Below are 19682 nucleotides of genomic sequence, written 5' to 3'. Positions count from 1 at the left end.
GACCAGTAGAATTTAGTATTTAAAAAAAACAAGATATAAAAAGGAACTCACCTTGTAGTAAATCCGCAAGAGAAAGTAATTTGAGCTCCATACTGTTCCAGAAATAATCCTTGATGGGGTTTTGAACATGATATGGCGTTTAATCACGGCAGCGTTTAGCTGAGTATCTCTTTTTTTTAAAGCTAAGGACCCAGAATCAGCACTTCTCTAATGGCGCTTTTCCACTGCAGGACTTAGTACGGTTTAGTACGGTATGGTTTGGCCTTGGTAGGCCAGGCTCAATTTAAGCTGCGTTTCCATTACAGTTAGTCACTGGGGTAGTAACTATAGTTCAACCGAGCTACTGAGTGGTGGGGTGGGATTATTTCATCTTTCACACACACTCAGTGGGTGCAGAACTTCAGGACGTCTGAGGAAACCTACACCTATCTGTGCAACAAATGTCATGGAGAGGCCTATGGGTGATTAATTGGATGTAGCAGCAGCAGCAGCAGCAGCAGCAGCAGCAGCAGCAGCAGCAGCAGCAGCAGCAGCAGCAGCAGCAGAGCCTGGGGTAGCAGTGGCACAAGGTGCAGAGGAGGAGGGCAGGGACATACGAGAGGGTCTGATGCGCTAATTGAATAGCAACACATTCATTGTACTGATTGTAAATTGTATTGAACATAAATACATATTTTTTACTCTTTCACATATACATCTGTTTTGTCAAATGATTAAAAAATATATATATATATTATCAGAATTGACCATTTAGTAAATATTTGAATTTCAAGCATCTGTAAGTACTGCCCCATAATAAGAACATTTGAGAAAATAACAGATCATGAAAAGAAAATCATTTTAATACATTAAGAAAGTTGTTTTGTGGTCTGTTTTGTTTGTTTAGATCTACTATTAACACAGAGGAAATCACGATACTGGCCTAGTTAAATCAAAGTGGTTACTTTTTTTTGGCTGGGCAGTGTAGTTTTACTTATTTGACTTTCTCAGGACTTAAAACTGTTTTTTGGGGGCAGACCCCCACAAAGAAAAAAAATATATAGACACATACGAGGTCATCATCTTAACAGTTTTTTATGCTCATCGAGTCATCCGTGAGCAAAGCATCAAGTTGGCATATTACAGCTGAATGCAGCGATTACCATTTGTTCAGCAAAACGCCTCACAAACTTAGTAAGTTCCAAAGCTTTATTGCGTTTTGATTCAATGCTGATTACAGCCAAACTTGACAGTCTCTTCTCTGTCATTGTAGACCACAAATACCTCATTCCTTCCGTCTACTTGGATCCGAATGCTTCTCGTTATGCGCCGTCCCGTTCAAATGAAATCGCTGCCAATCATATTATTTCCTCGCTCGCGCCAGGGAGGGGTTACCAGAGCTTGAATTGTAATAAAAAAGGTGCCAGTACTCTAAATCAGCAACTGTTTCAAGTCAATTTATTTATACAGCCGAAAAACAAGTATTTGGCTTAAAGTCATAGTATATCCTATAATGCTGGTGGGTTTCTCTCTTTACTGTATATTTTAGAAAGGCTCACTGTACTTAAACAAAATGACTCAGGGTGCATCTGAGATTAGAGGGGGTGCAGTGATAAAGTGCTATTTATCTAAGTGGGGAGTGGACCTGACACCCTCTAGGGGGGTCTGGGGGCATGCTCCCCCGGGAAGATTTTTTTATAAATATTGAAGTTAGATGCATCAATCTGGTGCACTTTGAGAGCAAAATGAAGAGATATATGGATACCTCTCAACATCCATATGAAACAACTGTAAACAGATTTACTTTTTCTTTATGGATATAAAAGAAAGTAAAGCCTAACTCCTACTGGCGGCTGGTTAAATGACTCCTCGTCCCTGAGTACACTCACCATCTTTCAGCAGGAAAGGAGAGAGGGAATCCCTGTCCGGCGACAAGCGCTGTCTTTTCGCACTATTATTAAGCCACGCTAACATTTTCGAAATGTTAACGTTATGTGATGTCTTTTCTGCTCTAGTCTATCGCTGCGGCGCGTCATAGGTACGCTGGGCATAGTTGATGTCATGCGTCAAATTCAGGGCCGGACTGGGACAATAAGTCAGGCCGGGAATTATACACCCAGCCAGGCCAATACCAGTTTTTTGTGCCATTTTGCTGGGTTTATTTGTCAATATTTACAGTGTTGCTGCCCATAGTGATAGCCCTCCAAAAATAAACATATGGAGGTGGGTTACTATTTTAAAAAGTGTGCAAATCTATTTAGGAACCTATCCATGTGAACATATTTTAAGTGGGGGTGGACCTCAAATCCTATAGGGAGGTAAGATTTTTTTTTTTAAATGTTGGACTTAAATGCATCAATCTGGTGCATTTTGAGGGGGAAATAAAGAGACTACACCCATATGAAACAGAACTGAATACATTTAAATAATCATAAAATCATAACTGCATGGCCATAACCAATAACACACCATATCCAATATGAAAAAAAATTGAAACTTGTTTATTTATTTGTTTTTGGTTCATTTATAGTTGTGAGTGTGTCTGTGCTCCTAAATCAGCCACACCTGTCTCCCTCTCCCCCCTGCTCCTCTTTGAGGCAACAGCAAAGACTAGTTTTAGCTCTCAACAAGTTTATCTTACCTTTTTTCACCTAGTTAACATTTTATTTTTATTATTCATGAATTTTTTACTAATCACTACCCCCTCAAATGGAAATATGTGTTTAAATAAATGGTCACCGAACCGTTTGAGACCCACTGAGATAACTTCGACTAAGTTAACTATCTAAAAACTCAGTGTAATTTACCTCACCTGAGCTGTAGTTACCAGCCTCTCAGTCTGACAGCAGAGGACTCTCCCTCCACCTTGTTGAAACAACTCCTTATATCTGTTAGCACAGCTAGCTAGCGCCAGAGGCTAAAAACAATACACGTAACCGGTGCACGCGCTTACTCGCTCGCTCGCGCCACACATACACTAACACACACCCTCCCGAGCTTGAATGACACACAGAGACCAATTGGACAATTGGACTGGTCGTACCGGTGAGTACCAGTCCAATTCAAGCACTGGGGGTTACAAGACTCGCGTCTTGTGCTACATTCACTTGCACTCGGACATTAGAGATTTTCTCTCATAAATGTCCAATGAGCCACAACTTTTCTTTCAAAACAAAGATTCCAACTGGGGTGGCAGCTGGGGTGGCAAGGCTATTTTTTAGGTTGGCAGCTGCCACCCCATGCCACCCCGGTAGATCCGCCCCTGGGCACCTCAATTGTTTCCCCGACTCAGACTGCAAGGAATCTGGGTGTGACCCTATAACAAACTGTCCTTCACTGCAAACATTGCTGCAACATCCCGCTGCTGCAGATACAGCCTTTACAATATCAGGAGGATACGTCCCCTCCTGACCCAGAAAGCGACGCAGGTTCTGGTCCAGGCTCTCGTCATCTCACGCCTAGACTACTGCAACTCCCTCCTGGCTGGTCTACCTGCATGTGCCATCCGACCTCTGCAGCTCATCCAGAATGCAGCAGCTCGTCTGGTCTTCAACCTTCCAACATTTTCCCAAACCACGCTGCTCCTCCGCTCCCTTCACTGGCTTCCAGTAACTGCTAGAATCCACTTCAAGACAATGGTACTTGCGTACCATGCTGCGAATGGATCTGGCCCTTCCTACATCCAGGACATGGTTAAACCGTACACCCCAGCACGTGCACTCCGCTCTTCATCAGCCAAACAGCTCGCTGCACCCGCACTGCGAGGGGGACCCAAGTTCCCATCAGCAAAAACACGTGGGTTTGCTATCCTGGCTCCAAAATGGTGGAATGATCTCCCCATTGAAATCAGGACAGCAGATAGCTTGCACATCTTCCGGCGCAGACTGAAAACTCATCTCTTTCGACTCCACTTCGAGCGATAGAATTACTAACAAAGAATTGCTAACAAAGCACTTATATACTAATAAAGTACTGGCTTATCTAAAGCCAGTTGAGTAGCACTTGAAATGTTTGAGCTCTATGAAACCTGATGTACTATATGATTCTGTTTTCTTCAAGTTTGTATCTTGTTGGTCGAATGCACTTATTGTAAGTCGCTTTGGATAAAAGCGTCAGCTAAATGCAATGTAATGTAATGCATACAGTATGTGACACTGTAAGTGTTGCACGGCCAGATACGGCTTAAGAAGCTGACTCAGATAAGGAAATATATGATACATTATGATGTGATATGATGTGATATGAATGATAATGGGACACATCGACGTCTGCACTCACAGTGCCGCGGACTGTAGGCTACGTAATGTTACTTTGATCCGGTTACTTATGTTGTGGCAGATATTTAATTAAGCTTTCTTAGCGCTAATTTTATATTAGTCAGATTGCTCCGAAGATGGGAGGTGATATTCTATTAATGTTCACGTTCACACAGTCTGTGATTTTTGCCGGCCGTCTTTCCTGAAGTTTCCAGCTGTTTAAACTGTATTTCCTTTCTCCTGTAATATGACTCGAGCGCTTTAAACTCCGCACACTGAGCTCTGATTGGTCAGCAGACAGTGCTTTCACTGAGTTGATCTCTTAGCCTGTAGCCGCTGTTAGTAATTCTTGAACCCTGAGAGCAGGACAGACTGAAAAGAGTCAAGGGAAATTTATAAAAGTTAACAGCATTTAATTACACAAATAATGCGGTGATGTACAATGAAATTGCAAGCTGGAGGTGCTCTCCCCATGCGTTCGGTCAGCCGAGATCAGGCAAAAGAGGCCGATCCTTCCTGTGGCTCACGGGTAGTCCAGTGTAGTCTTCTCTTATTGGCCGGCGTCGACGGGGGCGGATCCAATGCAATTCCTGCCTTTTTCTGTTTCTAAATTACATCATTCTGATGTCTGTGGTTATTTAAACATTCCGTAATAAATGTTATTTCAGCGTCACTAAATGAGTGTTAATCCCAGTGTGTTTAGGGTACAACATCACATGTCATTTCACCTTCAATTCACGGTTTCAAAACGTTAGCCACATGCTAATGCTAACCGGAAAGTGTTAAGTTAATAGTTAGTGTAAACTTCCGTTCTTTTCATAAATTACGCCATATCAACATTGATTTTAATTTCTTACAATCTCTCCTTACATACCTTTTTAAGTTATGTAAATAATATGGAAATCAATGAGTTATTATTCTGAACATTGCATTTTACATAACTCATATAAAAAGTAGAAAATACAAATAGTAGGAACAATACATATTCATCACAAATATGAAGTTTTCCATTGTGCATAACTTCTAGCTTAAACCTTTAATGTCACTTCGTAAAATAGCAGAAATTAGCTTGTTATGGAGAACGTCAAGCTCCCTCCTTTCACATCATAAATCATCTTCATATTGTATCTGTTGTAATAGCTAAATATTACTCTTTATTTAAACAATCCTATCCTCTTCAGTTTTTAGCATACACCCCCTTTTTCAACTAATGCGTCATTTTTTTCCGGTCTGTTTTTATCTAACTGTTTGTGTCATCTTTTTGCTGTGTCTCTGGTGTAATTTATGAATCTCTGCTGGTTCTAGCAGAAAGGGAGATCTAGGCCGCTAAAAAGAGAACCGGCGTTGTAGGAACGGAAGCCCCGAGTTTTCCCTGAAGTTAGACAGCTAAGCGAAAATCCGGCTTCGTAGTACAGGCCTCAGGCGTCGTTTCACCTTGCGCCGTCAAGCTTCCGCTGTATTTTTTCATCCCCAACGAGAGGGAGTAACGTCTGTACCTCGTCAAACGACCACGGCTTGTTTTTGTTGTTGCTGCCATTTCTTTATGGATTTGTTGACGGTAGCTCGTCTGTTTTAAAAATATTGCTTATGCGACGCTTGGGGACTGTCTCGCGCAATAATTGTGACGATTCTCTCTGACCAATCAGCAGTCCGGAGTGTTTGCGTCACTAATTTAGCATATTTCAGCTTGGTAGGAACCTCGATTTTGGAGGGCCAGAAAAAAAGTGAAAACGTAGCTGTGAGCCGGTACTACCCCTAGTGGAAAAACTAAAAAAAGTGGGCTGGAATAGAGGGGTATGAGGCATGGCTAGAATGGGTGATCTGTTTGGTATTTTGAGCAAAACACTTCATAGACATGTTTTTTATACATTTGTATATATCTGAGACCTATAATATATGCCTAATAATAGTATAATAGGAGACCTTTAAATATAAATGACAGAAACCTGAGACAACTGTAGGTTTAGGTTTCCTGGTTTGATTTGCCACTCCAATATAATTTTTTTACAGCTAAAATTTGGTCATGCTAATAGCTGGAGCACACTGTTGTAAATAATATAAAAATGGCTTCATAAGGTTTATTGGATTAGTCATGGCCTAACTAGTAACCTTAGATTTCCCTGCAATGACAAGTCAAACATGGAAAAAAATATACATTTTAAAGGCTCCTTACAGTTGCATATCATACAACTAATGACGGCTGATTCCCATTTGGCTGCTTTACCTTCACAGAGGAGATTTTGACTTGTCAAAGCAGGAAGAGCACAGGTGAAATGAATAACAATAACGATGGCTGAAATCCATTTAGGTTAGCCAGTAGGGCTGAACGATTAATCGATTTTAAATCGAAATCGCGATTCGAAATTATGCGATTATAAATCGCAAAGCCTGCAATTTTTTAAGACTTTTTCTTCTTTTTTTTTAACATTTTTTACATTTTTTTTTTCTTCTTGTGTGTCAGTTATCCACACCAATCAGAAGTGCAGTGCTTCACATGTACCAGCCATTGTTAACCAATCAGAAGTGGCCCATGATAGAAGGTGATAGACAGATTGATCCAAGTATTTTTGAAGGTGCCTGCCCTTTCCAAATGGCTTCCAATGGAGCTTTCCTAGATGGTTTGGTGAAAGAAACCATCTGAGTCAGGTTAGTAATGCTCCATCACATGATTTATATTACAGGGTGAATCTTAAACTGAAGCTTGACTTTAAAGCAGGGTGGGGAACAATTTTCCTCTCAAGGGCCATTTCAATTTTTTCAACATCCTCCAAGGGCCGTTCAAATGATTGACCTCTGCTTAAAAATACTAAAATCCCAGCCCATTAATTTCGCCTTTCTGTCATGCAGTGCAAAGAAAAAGCAACCTCTTAATCCAGATATCTTGCCATGACTCGCGCATGCATGCACGTGCATGGTTGTGGCATGACCACCAAAACAGAAAGATACAGACACAACATGTGTGCAATTTAGTTTCCTATCCATGTGAACATGTTTTAAGTGGGAGGGGACCTAACCTCCTCTAGGGGGGTTAGGGGGCATGCTCCCCTGGGAACATTTTTTTTTTTAAATCTTGAAGTTAAAAGCATCAATCTGGTGGACTTTGAGAGCAACATTAGGAGATCTATGGGTACATCACTCAACATCAATATGAAACAGAACTGTAAGCAGATTTATTTCTTATTTATGGATATTTTACAAATCACTCCCCTTTCAAACTGTATTCTTGTTTATTAATAACAACTTTCTTTTACTGTCATATAGTATTTTATATAGTAGTTTACTTTATTCTCTTATTTTTTTATAACTATAATGATCGATCATATAAAGATGTGCCTTTACCTCACTGATTGTAGAAAAAGCTTCTTATATTTGTTAGCATAGCTAGTTAACCAGATGCTAATAACAACAAAGATTTGTTGATTGATTCAGTATGATCAGTATGACAAATGAACAGATCGCCACTGGGCTTACAACTAAGACACAGCCACGCAAAAATTGCAGCATGTGTACAGCTCATTATCTGAAGTGGCGGAGCGACGTTCTGGTGCTCTCCATCAGAACTGCACCCCTGTCAGACGAGACATATACCACGTGATGACACGTTAGGCTCGTGTTGTGTTCAAGGACCCTGACATATATGGCCAAGGCCAGGAAAAATAGGCACTCCCTTGTTTAATTATTTTGCCGTCTAGATTTCTTTAATTTTTTTCTTTTTTGCGTGTGTTTATAAATGATTTCGAAGGGCTGTACCAAATGGTCTCGCGGGGGGCCAGAGGTTCCCCGCCCCTGCTTTAAAGCAACCCAACAGAAGTTTCAAGTAAGTTTATTTATTTCACTCGTAGCTCGGGCTGCGAGGGTGCTAGAGACGGGAGCATGTTTATGCGACCTTCCTAGCCGGAGATATGGCCGCATTTTACAATAAACTTCCGTTGGGTCGCTTAAAAACAAATATCGCAAATCGAATCGCAATCGCAATATTTGTCAGAAAAATCGCAATTAGATTTTTTCCCAAAATCGTGCAGCCCTATTAGCCAGCCAATAACTCTGGTAGTTTGAGTGCTCAGTCACTGACATGGCTCTCTCAGACACTTAATGGAATGGAGCCATTGTTAACGTGGTTATTTACACCTGTGTCTCCTGTGAAAAGGGTCTATTGTGCATGCTGGCTCTCTGTCCCACTGTAAAGGCTTCCCTGGGTACTTGAGTTTAATGTAGCATCGTTAACGTGATTGTTTACACCTGTGCTTTTCCTACGACAAGTCAAAATGTCTGCTGTGAAAATATACAATTTTGTTTATTAATGTTAAAAAATAAAACGTGTTTGCCCTTCCTTTGATTAGTTGTCTGCATTAAAAAATCTTTGGGTCAAGTCGAAAAACTTCCTACAGAGCAGCAGCGAGGGGGATAACAGGGGTAGAGAGGGACAGAACAACCCCCACACGCAGGTGCACACACACACACACACACACACACACACACACACACACACACACACACACACACACACACACACAGAGACACACACAGAGACACACACACACACATACACACACACACAGTACGTCACTAAATGAGTGTTAATCCCAGTGTGTTTAGGGTACAACATCACACGTCATTTCACCTTCAATTCACGGTTTCAAAACGTTAGCCACATGCTAATGCTAACCGGAAAGTGTTAAGTTAATAGTTAGTGTAAACTTCCGTTTTTTTCATAAATTACGCCATATCAACATTGATTTTAATTTCTTACAATCTCTCCTTACATACCTTTTAAGGTATGTAAATAAAACGGAAATCAATGAGTTATTATTCTGAACATTGCATTGTACATAACTCATATAAAAAGTAGAAAATACAAATAGTAGGAACAATACATATTCATCACAAATATGAAGTTTTCCATTGTGCATAACTTCTAGCTTAAACCTTTAATGTCACTTCGTAAAATAGCAGAAATTAGCTTGTTATGGAAAACGTCAAGCTCCCTCCTTTCACATCATAAATCATCTTCATACTGTATCTGTTGTAATATCAATCAATCAATCAATGTTTATTTATATAGCCCAATATCACAAATGTTACATTTGTCTCAGTGGACTTCACAGTTTGTACAGAATATCAGTATGACAATACGACACCCTCTGTCCTTAGACCCTCACATCATACAAGGAAAAACTTCCAGAGAAAACCCACAGTTTAAAGGGGAACATGGGAGAAACCTCAGGGAGAGCAACAGAGGAGGGATCCCTCTCCCAGGACGGACAGACGTGCAATAGATGCCGTGTGTAAATTGAAAAGATAATACATTTGCAACATAGGTAGTCCAAATGTTTGGAAATGCATGTGTGTATAATAGGAAGATGAATCCAAGAGGATATCCATCCAGGACTTATGATCCAGGACCACAGCCACGACTCAAGATCCAGGACTCGCGATCCATGACACAGGACCGCAGGATCATCCATGACTCCGGATCCCGGCGTATATAGACACCAAAAAGAAAGAAATTTGGGGAAGCTGGGTTAACCGGAACGAGAGTACACAGGTATAGACAGAGAGAAGGAAGAAGTAAGATCTCCCCCGACAAACTAAGCCTATATCAGCAAAACTAGGGGCTGAATCTAATCAGCCCTAACTATAAGCTTTATCAAAAAGGAAGGTCTTAAGCGCACTCTTAAAAACGGATAGGGTGTCTGCCGCCCGAACACAAACTGGAAGCTGATTCCATAAAAGTGGAGCTTGATAAGAAAAGGCTCTGGCTCCCATTGTACTTTTAGAGACTCTAGGAACAACCAACAACCCTGCATTCTTGGAACGCAATGCCCTAGTAGGACAATAGGGTATAATGAGTTATTTAAGGTAAGATGGCGCCTGCCCATTCAGGGCTTTGTAGGCGAGAAGAAGAATTTTAAATTCTATCCTGTGTTCTATAGGGAGCCAGTGTAAGGCAGCTAATAGCTAAATATTACTCTTTATTTAAACAATCCTATCCTCTTCAGTTTTTAGCATACACCCCCTTCTTCAACTAACGCGCCATTCTATAGATCTGTTTTTATCTAACTGTTTGTGTCGTCTTTTTTCCCTTCCTTTGATTATTTGTCTGCATTAAAAAATCTTTGGCTCAAGTTGAAAAACTTCCTACAGAGCAGCAGCGAGGGGGATAACAGGGGTAGAGAGGGACAGAACAACCCCCACACGCAGGCGTGCGCACAACACACACACACACACACACACACACACACACACACACACACACACACTGTAAGTCACTAAATGAGTGTTAATCCCAGTGTGTTTAGGGTACAACATCACGTCATTACGTGCATGCTGAACTGACATGCCACCATATCCTAGTTACAAGTTTGTTCTCAGTCAGTGGAGAAATGCTAGACTTTAGACTATTGATCTAATCTGCTGTTTGTACTTTTCAGTCTGGCCCAGGAAATGTGCAGTACTGTTAAATTGGAACAGTGAGCTGAAATCCTGATGTTTCTTGGCCCAAAAAGTATTCCAAATTAAATACAAACAACTCATGCAATGTATTAGATCAGGGGTGTCAAACTCAAGGCCCGGGGGCCAAATCCGGCCCACAACTTCATTTTATGTGGCCCCACAAGAGCTTCAAAAAAATATGATATGTTTATTATACGGTTACATGCCGCTTTACAGAAGCTTGTTGCCCATACATGGAGGACAATGCATCTAAAATTTGACTTTTTTCTCAGAATTTGACTTTTTTCCTTCAAAATATGCCTTTTTTCTCAGAATTTGACTTTTTTTCCAGAATTTGGCTTTTCTTTTTAGATCATTTTGTGACATTCTCACTGAAGAGACTTGCAATTATTTGCTAGACTTCTGCTTTCAGACGTAGTTAATTAGGAAGTTATTACCCTATCCGATAATAATCCAATGTACTACATTATTTTATATTACATTTTTATATATGTATTTTTATATAGTCTTAAAGTTACAGCCGGCCCTTTGACCATAATGCGAATTTGTCCCGCAATGAAATTGAGTTTGACACCCCTGTATTAGATTGTCCAACAAATCTGTATCTATCAAATGAGGTCACTGTTATTTTTATTATTTGTATTTCATTCCCAAAGTCTTCAGCTAACTACCAGTGTTGCTGTCTAAGTGCTATGGCATGTCTGCATTCATGTTTGTGTCTCTGTGTTCATACTGTCAAATGAGTGTATGTGCCCTCATGTATGTGTTGTGTGTGTGTTTGCAGCGAACAGGGGACTCTCTCTGACCTGTGTGTTGACGCCCTGCCGTGTCATTGGGGCGTGTATGACCCTGATGACCTTGGGAGCCGTCGGAGCTGCCGTCTGGGCCGTAGGTCAGACTGCATGCTGATTCCAATAATCTGTTACTCTTTCATTTAAAGTTCTTACAATTAAAAGCCTCAGGAACATTATTTTTTCTTCTTCTTACTTTCAATCACATTGACTTAAAAAATGGCTGCTGTTTTTTATCACCGTTCTGTAGTTTCATATTGTACAATGGAGGAAGACTCCGGGCTGTATGATGGTGAGTAGGTGGGAGATTTTTTTTAATTCATGGATTTTTTATGATTATTCTTATACTTTATTATAGGTACAGCTATGATAAAGAACACATTTCACCTGTAGTAATTTTTTCTAATGCAGGGATGTAATATTAAGAAACAAATAACATATTTACGCCTGGACAAGGTAACAATCTTGTTGCTTGAGTGAAGACATAAATATATTTGATGATTTCATACGTTTATGAATGTTGATGCAGATTCACGCTTAGCTGCAGTTTCATTATTTTTTATGTGTATTATAAAATTGTGTAACAACAGGTTCAACACTGAGGTTAAATGGACAAACGAGTAAGAAAGGTGATGTTTATGTTCTTTGAAATGGCAAATGTTGCTTTAAAGGGGCAGAATATAAGTCAGAAAACGTATGTTGGGTTATAACAATTGCAGAAATGATCATCACAGGGAGAAAATAAATAACAAATATATGTCGGGTTAGCAGGAGTGTGCGCTATTGTTTAAAGCTTTTTTTTTTAGTAACCCTGTCTTGTTCCCTACAGTCCAGGTGACTTCTCTTGACCAACATCTCAGAGTCTTTGACCCCGCCCACAAGAGGTGGCGACAGGTGTGTTCCTCCTCGGCCAATGAGCTGCTAGCTAGCATCAGCTGTGAAGAAGTGGGCTTTGTCAGGTGAGATATCTTTACAATGTTATCACAAATAGTGTTTTAATGCGGTATAATGTAAACAGGACGTGTGTGTGTGTGTGTGTGTGTGTGTGTGTGTGTGTGTGTGTGTGTGTGTGTGTGTGTGTGTGTGTGTGTGTGTGTGTGTGTGTGTGTGTGTGTGTGTGTGTGTGTGTGTGTGTGTGTGTGTGTGTGTGTGTGTGTGTGTGTGTGTGTGTGTGTGTGTGTGTGTGTGTGTGTGTGTGTGTGTGTGTCTCAGTATGGTGAATTACTCGGTCACATCGGTGCCGGAGGCCAGCGGAGACGGCGGGGAGTTCTTCTGTGTCCGAGAGCAAGAGCTCAGCTACGGCAAGAAAATCGAAGACTCATTGTTCCCATGGTAACAGACACCCGTCTGTTTGACCAGGCACCTGTCTCAACTTCTACCACACTCCCCTCTCTGTTGCTCCTGCTTCCTTCTCTCTCACTCCACTACTTGGTTGACATAGAGGAAGCTGACTGATTTTTCAGTTCCCTTTTTTCTGTCTGGCTCTTACTCACTGTGTCTGTCTTTGTTTCAGTGACTGTGAGAGCAGGGAGGTTCTCACACTTCTGTGTCAAGGTAAGTTCAGAGCTCAGATCTGCACTCACCCGCTCATCTTTCACTACATTGTCACATTGTCATACTCCTATAGATTGAATGAGTCCTAAAATAGAGAAAAGTGGTAGCATTTTACCACTTCCAGTTCCCTTAAAGGTGGGGTAGGTAAGTTTGAGAAACCGGCTCGAGATACACTTTTTGTTATATTCCATGGAATGCTCTTAACATCCAGATAGCAATGAATATCTTAAGTGCTTTGACAAAATATCAATATCTCTGGAAGCCGTGGCGCTGTAAAAAACACGACCAATCATCTGAGCCGGCCCGGCTAAAATAAATGGATGGCCTACCTGCCTGTCAGCCTTCCATCTGTGCACAAATTTATCTCGTGCCCTCATTGGTCATGTGCGCGTTCGTGTGTGTTGGAGGAGGGGCTCTATAAGGAAGTGGCAGATGTCTTCCGGCTGTGTATTTTCAAATTCTAGCGCACTCGAGCTGGTTTCTCCAAAATTACCTACCCCACCTTTAAATTAATTAAATTAATTTCTTTGAATGTGTTAGTGGTTAGTTGCCTAAAATAAGATATGTGGTTAAGACAAGCTCAAGAGATATACATGTTATATAAAATACGTAAATGTTTGCATCTGTTGATTGCATTTATGCTCCGAAAATAAATCCTAAAATAAATGTTAATATGTGGAGATTGTCTTGCTGAACAGAGCATGTAGTGTCATAAAGGTTTGTTTGCCACAGAGCTTATTTCAGCAATATTCCAAAATCATATAGAAAAATCCTATTGCTTTTTGTTGAGGGATCGGACAACAAAAATGCATCATCCATGCATCACTCGATACTCCATGCGGTTCATTCTTCTTATTCTCTGTCTGTTGCAGTCTCTCAGATTTTGTCAGGATCATTGCTCTGATATTTTATTCACCTACTCTCATTCTAGCATACTATATTTTTCCTCTTTTTTTATATATTTGATTCTTCACCTACAGTTTAAACCACAGTAAACCCTCTCTTTTCTGTCCTCTGCAGACTGTGGCAGGCGTAGTTTCGCAGCGGACCGTATAGTTGGAGGTGTGGATGCCAGGCAGGGTGGCTGGCCTTGGCAGGTCAGACTGGAGTACGATGGAGTCCATCAGTGTGGAGGCGCCATCATCTCCAACCGCTGGATCGTCTCTGCAGCTCACTGCTTCAGAGAGTGAGTACACAAGCCTGGACTCATGCAGTAATCACATTTGATCTTTAAGCATATATTGGATCATATTTATTTTATTCCATCCAAGGCGATATCGCACCGTTAATCGCTGGCGTGTGCTGCTGGGCTCGATCTACAGCAAACCAGTTAACGCTAACGTGGCGGAGGTGAACACCATCGTTTACCACAGCAGCTACCTGCCCTTTGTGGATGCTAGCATCGACGACAACAGCAGGGACATCGCTGTTCTTGCCCTCACACAGCCCCTCACTTTCAACGGTAGGTCACACAAGAAAACCCACTCATATTCATCAAATCACTCATTGACAAACTTGAGTATTTCATTGAATTTGAGCTATGATCAGATATGAAGAAGAAGGTCAAATAAATAGACAGTCAGTCATTACGGTTGTTTGCCTGCTTTATGTCCTCTGTTTCCTGGATTGCAGGATTAAAATGATCTTAAAGGTCCTCTGTTATACTGTTTTACATCAATATATTATAGGTCTCAGATATATACAAAACATGTCTCTAAAATGTTTGGCTTGAAATACCAAACAGATCATTGCAGCATCCCATAATCCCCTCTGTTTCAAAAGTGCTGATTCTCTGTCTTTTACTTTAGATGAAAATAAGGAGCCACTCCCCACGCCCCAGAGATATTTGGTTAAAAAGAACACAATGGTGCTCTAGGAGGAGATTCAGGTGATAAGGTGGGGGGGCAAAACATCGTTATGACATAAAGTGGCCAAAATCTGATCAGCTCATTTTCAGACAGGTTTTTATATAAATGGATCAGGACAAAAAGGGAGGGAATCTTTTTACCTGAAACTTTCAGAATCTCTTTACACAGAGGGGACACATGTTGATGTATAACATACATGACAAAGTGGATTTGATATAATAGGTGACCTTTTAATATATTGACAACATCTGTTAGCCCTGTACAAGATGTCTCTATTTCTAATCCCATGACTCCTTTAATTCAATATTTACACACAGTCATATGTCTGTAGGGTTTTTGTTTGTATATCCAGGGGTGCACATAACTGGTACGCAGGTACGCGGCAACAATCTGAACAAAACAAAACACATATTTCGTCTACACGTGTTTCTTGTCAGCACTCAGTGGAGTAAATTATGAGACAAAAAGAAGACATTAAGCAGCCACTTTGCCGTTTAGCTCCCTATAAAAATCTTCGGACTTTCTATGACTGATTGAACTGGGTGCTGGCCGTGCCGCGCAGGACATAACCGACGGACCTGTGAAGCTTTACAGGAGAAAGAGGCTTAGATCACTGGACGACAGAGTTGGTCGCCATGTGCACAGACGGGGCTGCTGTTAACGTCAGTATGAACAACATAATTGTACCAAACATACGTCAACTTATGCAGGGTAGCTTGTGAATTTACTCCAGGTGGAACTAAAGTCTGATTTTAAGACTTGATTATATTTCACATCATTCATCATCTGTAAAATAACTAAAGTTTTTCAATACATGTAGTGGAGGAAAAGTACATGATTTACCTCTGAACTTTAGAGGAGTAGAAGTACAAAGTAGCAAAAAATAGAAATACTCAAGTAAACTACAAGTATCTTAAATGTTACTTAAGTACAGTACTTGAATAAGTGTACTTAGTAACTTCCCACCTCTGAAATCAGATTTGACTTCAAGTCATGTGATAATTTCTTAGTATTTGATCCTTCAACTTGGCCTCATGAAATGCAAGGAATTCACAGTTTTGGCAACAAGTTTTGGAGAAAGCAAATCGGAGGCTTAAAAAGAGACAGGGAGGTGCGTCTTCATCATCTTCATCATCTAGCATGCAAGAAGTGTAAATAGAGGACAGAGAAGGAGACACTGAGGAGGACAGTGAAGAAGACTGCACTTATTAACACCACGCTTTGTGTGGGGTGAGTACCAAACGCTGTCTCCTGGTACTCATCTGAGTAACTCACTAAAAAAAGTTATGTTGTGTATAACACACTATGCAGAGGTAGAAACTACAATGATAAACTCTAAAAGCAAAATGTTTCAGGGTGCCTCGTCTGACATCTAGTGTTTGCTTTCATAATTACAACCACAGAACAAGTTCCCCTGGAGTGAAAATAAGCAAGGAGGACACAGTAGCTGCTCAATGCATTGAACTGTTTCAGTGCTAAAAAATAGAAAACATGTGGTTTACATCTTTAAAAGCCTGTTGCTTTGGATTATAAACTATTTACTTCAGCCTAGATGTCATGATCCAATGAGAACTTCACTTACGCCGACATATGATAATGAAAGCAAAGACATGATATTGTAATGGGAGAGAGAAAATTACAGGAAATAACCGGACAAATAGTATAATCCTAACAAATCTAGAGTTTCAGTTTGTGTGGTGGTTCTTGGCTATTGGTATCCCTGTCCTGTCACATGTTGCAGTGTATGAATTATTGTGTGCAGTATTAATATATTTCTTATATCATTTGTTTATGTGTAGAATATGTGCAGCCTATTTGCCTGCCAGCCTATGGTCAAAGACTGGTAGACGGACAGATGGGGACAGTAACAGGCTGGGGAAATATAGATTACTATGGTGAGTCCATCCTCTGAATTACATCTGTATGGTATTAACTTTATGTGTTTGCATTCCTTTTATCAACATAATCTATTTTCAATGGTGGAATTAGTTATTTAACTTCATTAAAAGTAGCCATGATATAGTGTAAAGGTACACAGAATTTAAAATGTTACTTAAGTAAAAGTACAGAGAGCTAGTTTAAACTGTATACTTCAATTTATATAACTACATATAAAAAGTAATTAATATTGCGTTACTTTAAAGGCCTTAACAGTAATTGACAGTATGTTTTTTTTAATGTTTTTTATTTTTCGCAACCGCAGGTATTCAAGCAGATATTCTGCAGGAAGCGAACGTCCCCATCATCAGTGACGCTGTGTGTAACGGTCCTGATTACTATGACAACCAGATCACCACCAGTATGTTCTGTGCTGGTTATGAGAAAGGAGGCACTGATGCCTGCCAGGTCAGAGTGCGTTTAATCTGCCCGCAACATTCATGCCTGTTTGAATCCAATACATATACTTTTAATACATTTTATTGCATTACAATTCACTTCGATTTCTGTAAATGCTTGCCTAAAATGGGTTGTTGTATTGTGTGTGAACTGCTGTAATGGTCTGTGTCTTCAGGGAGACAGCGGTGGCCCTCTTGTTGCAGAAGACTGCTTCTCTAAGAGCAGGAGGTATCGTCTGATGGGTGTGGTGAGCTGGGGGATCGGTTGCGCCTTGGCCAAGAAACCGGGCGTCTACACCCGAGTGTCCAGATTTCTGCCCTGGATGTCCACGGCCATGAGGGTAAGAAAAGGGATTCTTTAACTGAGATAATAATTACAGTAACAGAACAGTCAGTCACTGGCATTCAGTTCATCTATAAACCAACAAGGTATGGAAACACTGGCTTCACACAATATACAGTATGTACCTCGTGTTTACAGTGCATTGAGAAATTAAATCTCATGTTTTGAGTTCTAATGAGAACACAGGGCTGGGGATCACTTCAACCTCTTGAGGCCAAACTAACTGTTACAACAAGTTATAAACACAGGAGAAATAAATCGCTTAAGTTCCTCTCTTTCATTTGTGCGTGCATCATTTCCTCTCACACACAAAATATAGAATTTCCAATAAGGAACCAAAATGTTGCAACCAGCAAAAACACAAAGAGTTATGGTCAGAGTTACAACATGTAGGATACATGTGTGCTTCAGGTTCTATACTGTCTTCTTGTGACATTATGAATGTGTTTTAACATCAGCTCTCATCTCTCTCCTTCAGAATTATAACAACACGCCGGGGCTTCACAAAATGGCCCGAACTTGAGACTCTTGCTCTTATGTTTCCACCTTTTTCTGCTCTTGAATGGAGAGCTGAAACGTTCTCCACATATCATGGTTGTTCATTCCCCTTTTTAACTAAAACGTTTTTTCATATTGTGGATTCAACCTCTTCCTGAACCTAAACACAACGTAAATGCCCACCAAGACTCCTAATAAACACACAGACAGGGCTCTTTAAAAAACAAAGACTTATGGAAGTAGATTAACTTACTTTTTTTAAAGGTGTTCAGACAGTTTTTATATCGATGGATCTGGACAAAAACAGAGAGAATCTTTTTTCCTGAAACTTTCCAAATCTCTTAACACAGAGGGGACACATATATGTATATAAAATACATGAGAAAGGGAATTTTGCTTAATAGTGACCTTTTTAAAGTAAAAAACTAATTTTAAAAAATGATCACTTTATCACAATATAAGATACATTTTTAGTAAAAAATCACTACATTGAATTCAGCCTTGTAAATGCACATTTAAAAATTATAGAGGTAATAACAAGGGTTCATTAATGATGAGTTTTAAATTCGTTATGTCTAGGTGCTACTCTGTCCCATGTGGGTCACACACACACACACACACACACACACACACACGCACACACACGCACACACACGCACACACACACACACACACACACACACACACACACACACACACACACACACACACACACACACACACACACACACACACAATGAGAGATCTAAGAAAACCATGAACTTGTGTGTTCTATTTGGTAAAATCACAGCACACGTACATCTTTTTTATAATTAAACTCTGGTGTAATAGATGTTATGTCTTTTTATATGCAGTATACTGACTTTTGTATGAAAAATTATTATTAATTCAAGATCTGTCTTCAGAAAATCCCCACATGGAGTTGATGCTTCTATTGAAAACAGTATGTTGTTAATGTCTTGTAAATATTAGTAATGTTTTGTTTATGTAGATGTTTATTTGAGACATGTTGCATTTGATTTACATATCTCAAAGCCAACTGGCAGGAGTGTGTATACTCAATCATGACCAATAGTATTATATACTAAAACGCCCCCTCTGCTACTACAGTAACACTTCAAATAAACCACCAGTATTTCAGAAATACAATATACAATATAGATTGTGTCACTATGTCACATGCACACTTGTATGGTTGAGATTAAAGTGGCAGGGTGCTTTAAATCTTTATATTGCACTATTGAACTTACACTTTAAAATAAGAGTGTTTTATTGTATTACATTGAGACACACAAAAGGACAAAAGCACTGGATTTTAGATTTGACTACACTGTGAAATGTGGATGTTTGAGGTGACACACTTGATTGCACACTGAAAAATGCACAACTGTATTTAGAAAAAAGTCTAAATTCTTATGTGGAATTCTACTATTGAATCTGAATCCATAAAGTCCAAATTACTTCCCAGAGGTTTTACATTTGAAGTGGTGCATGCATGTACATTTATGGTAATTTTCATGTGTGAAAGAGAAAATTGATATTGTTAAATGTAAATTGTAGCATTGTGTATTGTATTGAAATAAAAATAAAACAATTTGCCCATA

General features: G+C 39.9%; 1 protein-coding gene across 2 annotated transcripts in view; it reads left to right on the top strand.

Moving 5' to 3' along the window:
• hpn (hepsin) overlaps nucleotides 1-19682 on the top strand; it is a 26817-nt gene extending 7135 nt beyond the window's left edge. The window contains exons 3-13 of one of the 2 annotated variants that reach the window (XM_079693707.1): nucleotides 11473-11580; nucleotides 11730-11771; nucleotides 12309-12438; nucleotides 12692-12811; nucleotides 12993-13033; nucleotides 14054-14219; nucleotides 14305-14495; nucleotides 16701-16796; nucleotides 17105-17247; nucleotides 17414-17578; nucleotides 18059-19682. In XM_079693707.1, the coding sequence (XP_079549833.1) occupies nucleotides 11473-11580; nucleotides 11730-11771; nucleotides 12309-12438; nucleotides 12692-12811; nucleotides 12993-13033; nucleotides 14054-14219; nucleotides 14305-14495; nucleotides 16701-16796; nucleotides 17105-17247; nucleotides 17414-17578; nucleotides 18059-18103 (1247 nt within the window). In that variant the 3' untranslated portion in view covers nucleotides 18104-19682. Of the gene's footprint in view, nucleotides 1-11472; nucleotides 11581-11729; nucleotides 11772-12308; nucleotides 12439-12691; nucleotides 12812-12992; nucleotides 13034-14053; nucleotides 14220-14304; nucleotides 14496-16700; nucleotides 16797-17104; nucleotides 17254-17413; nucleotides 17579-18058 lie in introns of both variants that reach the window. The other variant, XM_079693706.1, reaches the window with a different exon arrangement.

The sequence above is a fragment of the Notothenia rossii genome (genome assembly GCF_949606895.1).
Source record: "Notothenia rossii genome assembly, chromosome: 7".
NCBI lineage: Eukaryota > Metazoa > Chordata > Actinopteri > Perciformes > Nototheniidae > Notothenia > Notothenia rossii.
This window is presented reverse-complemented; position numbering and strand designations above follow the sequence as displayed.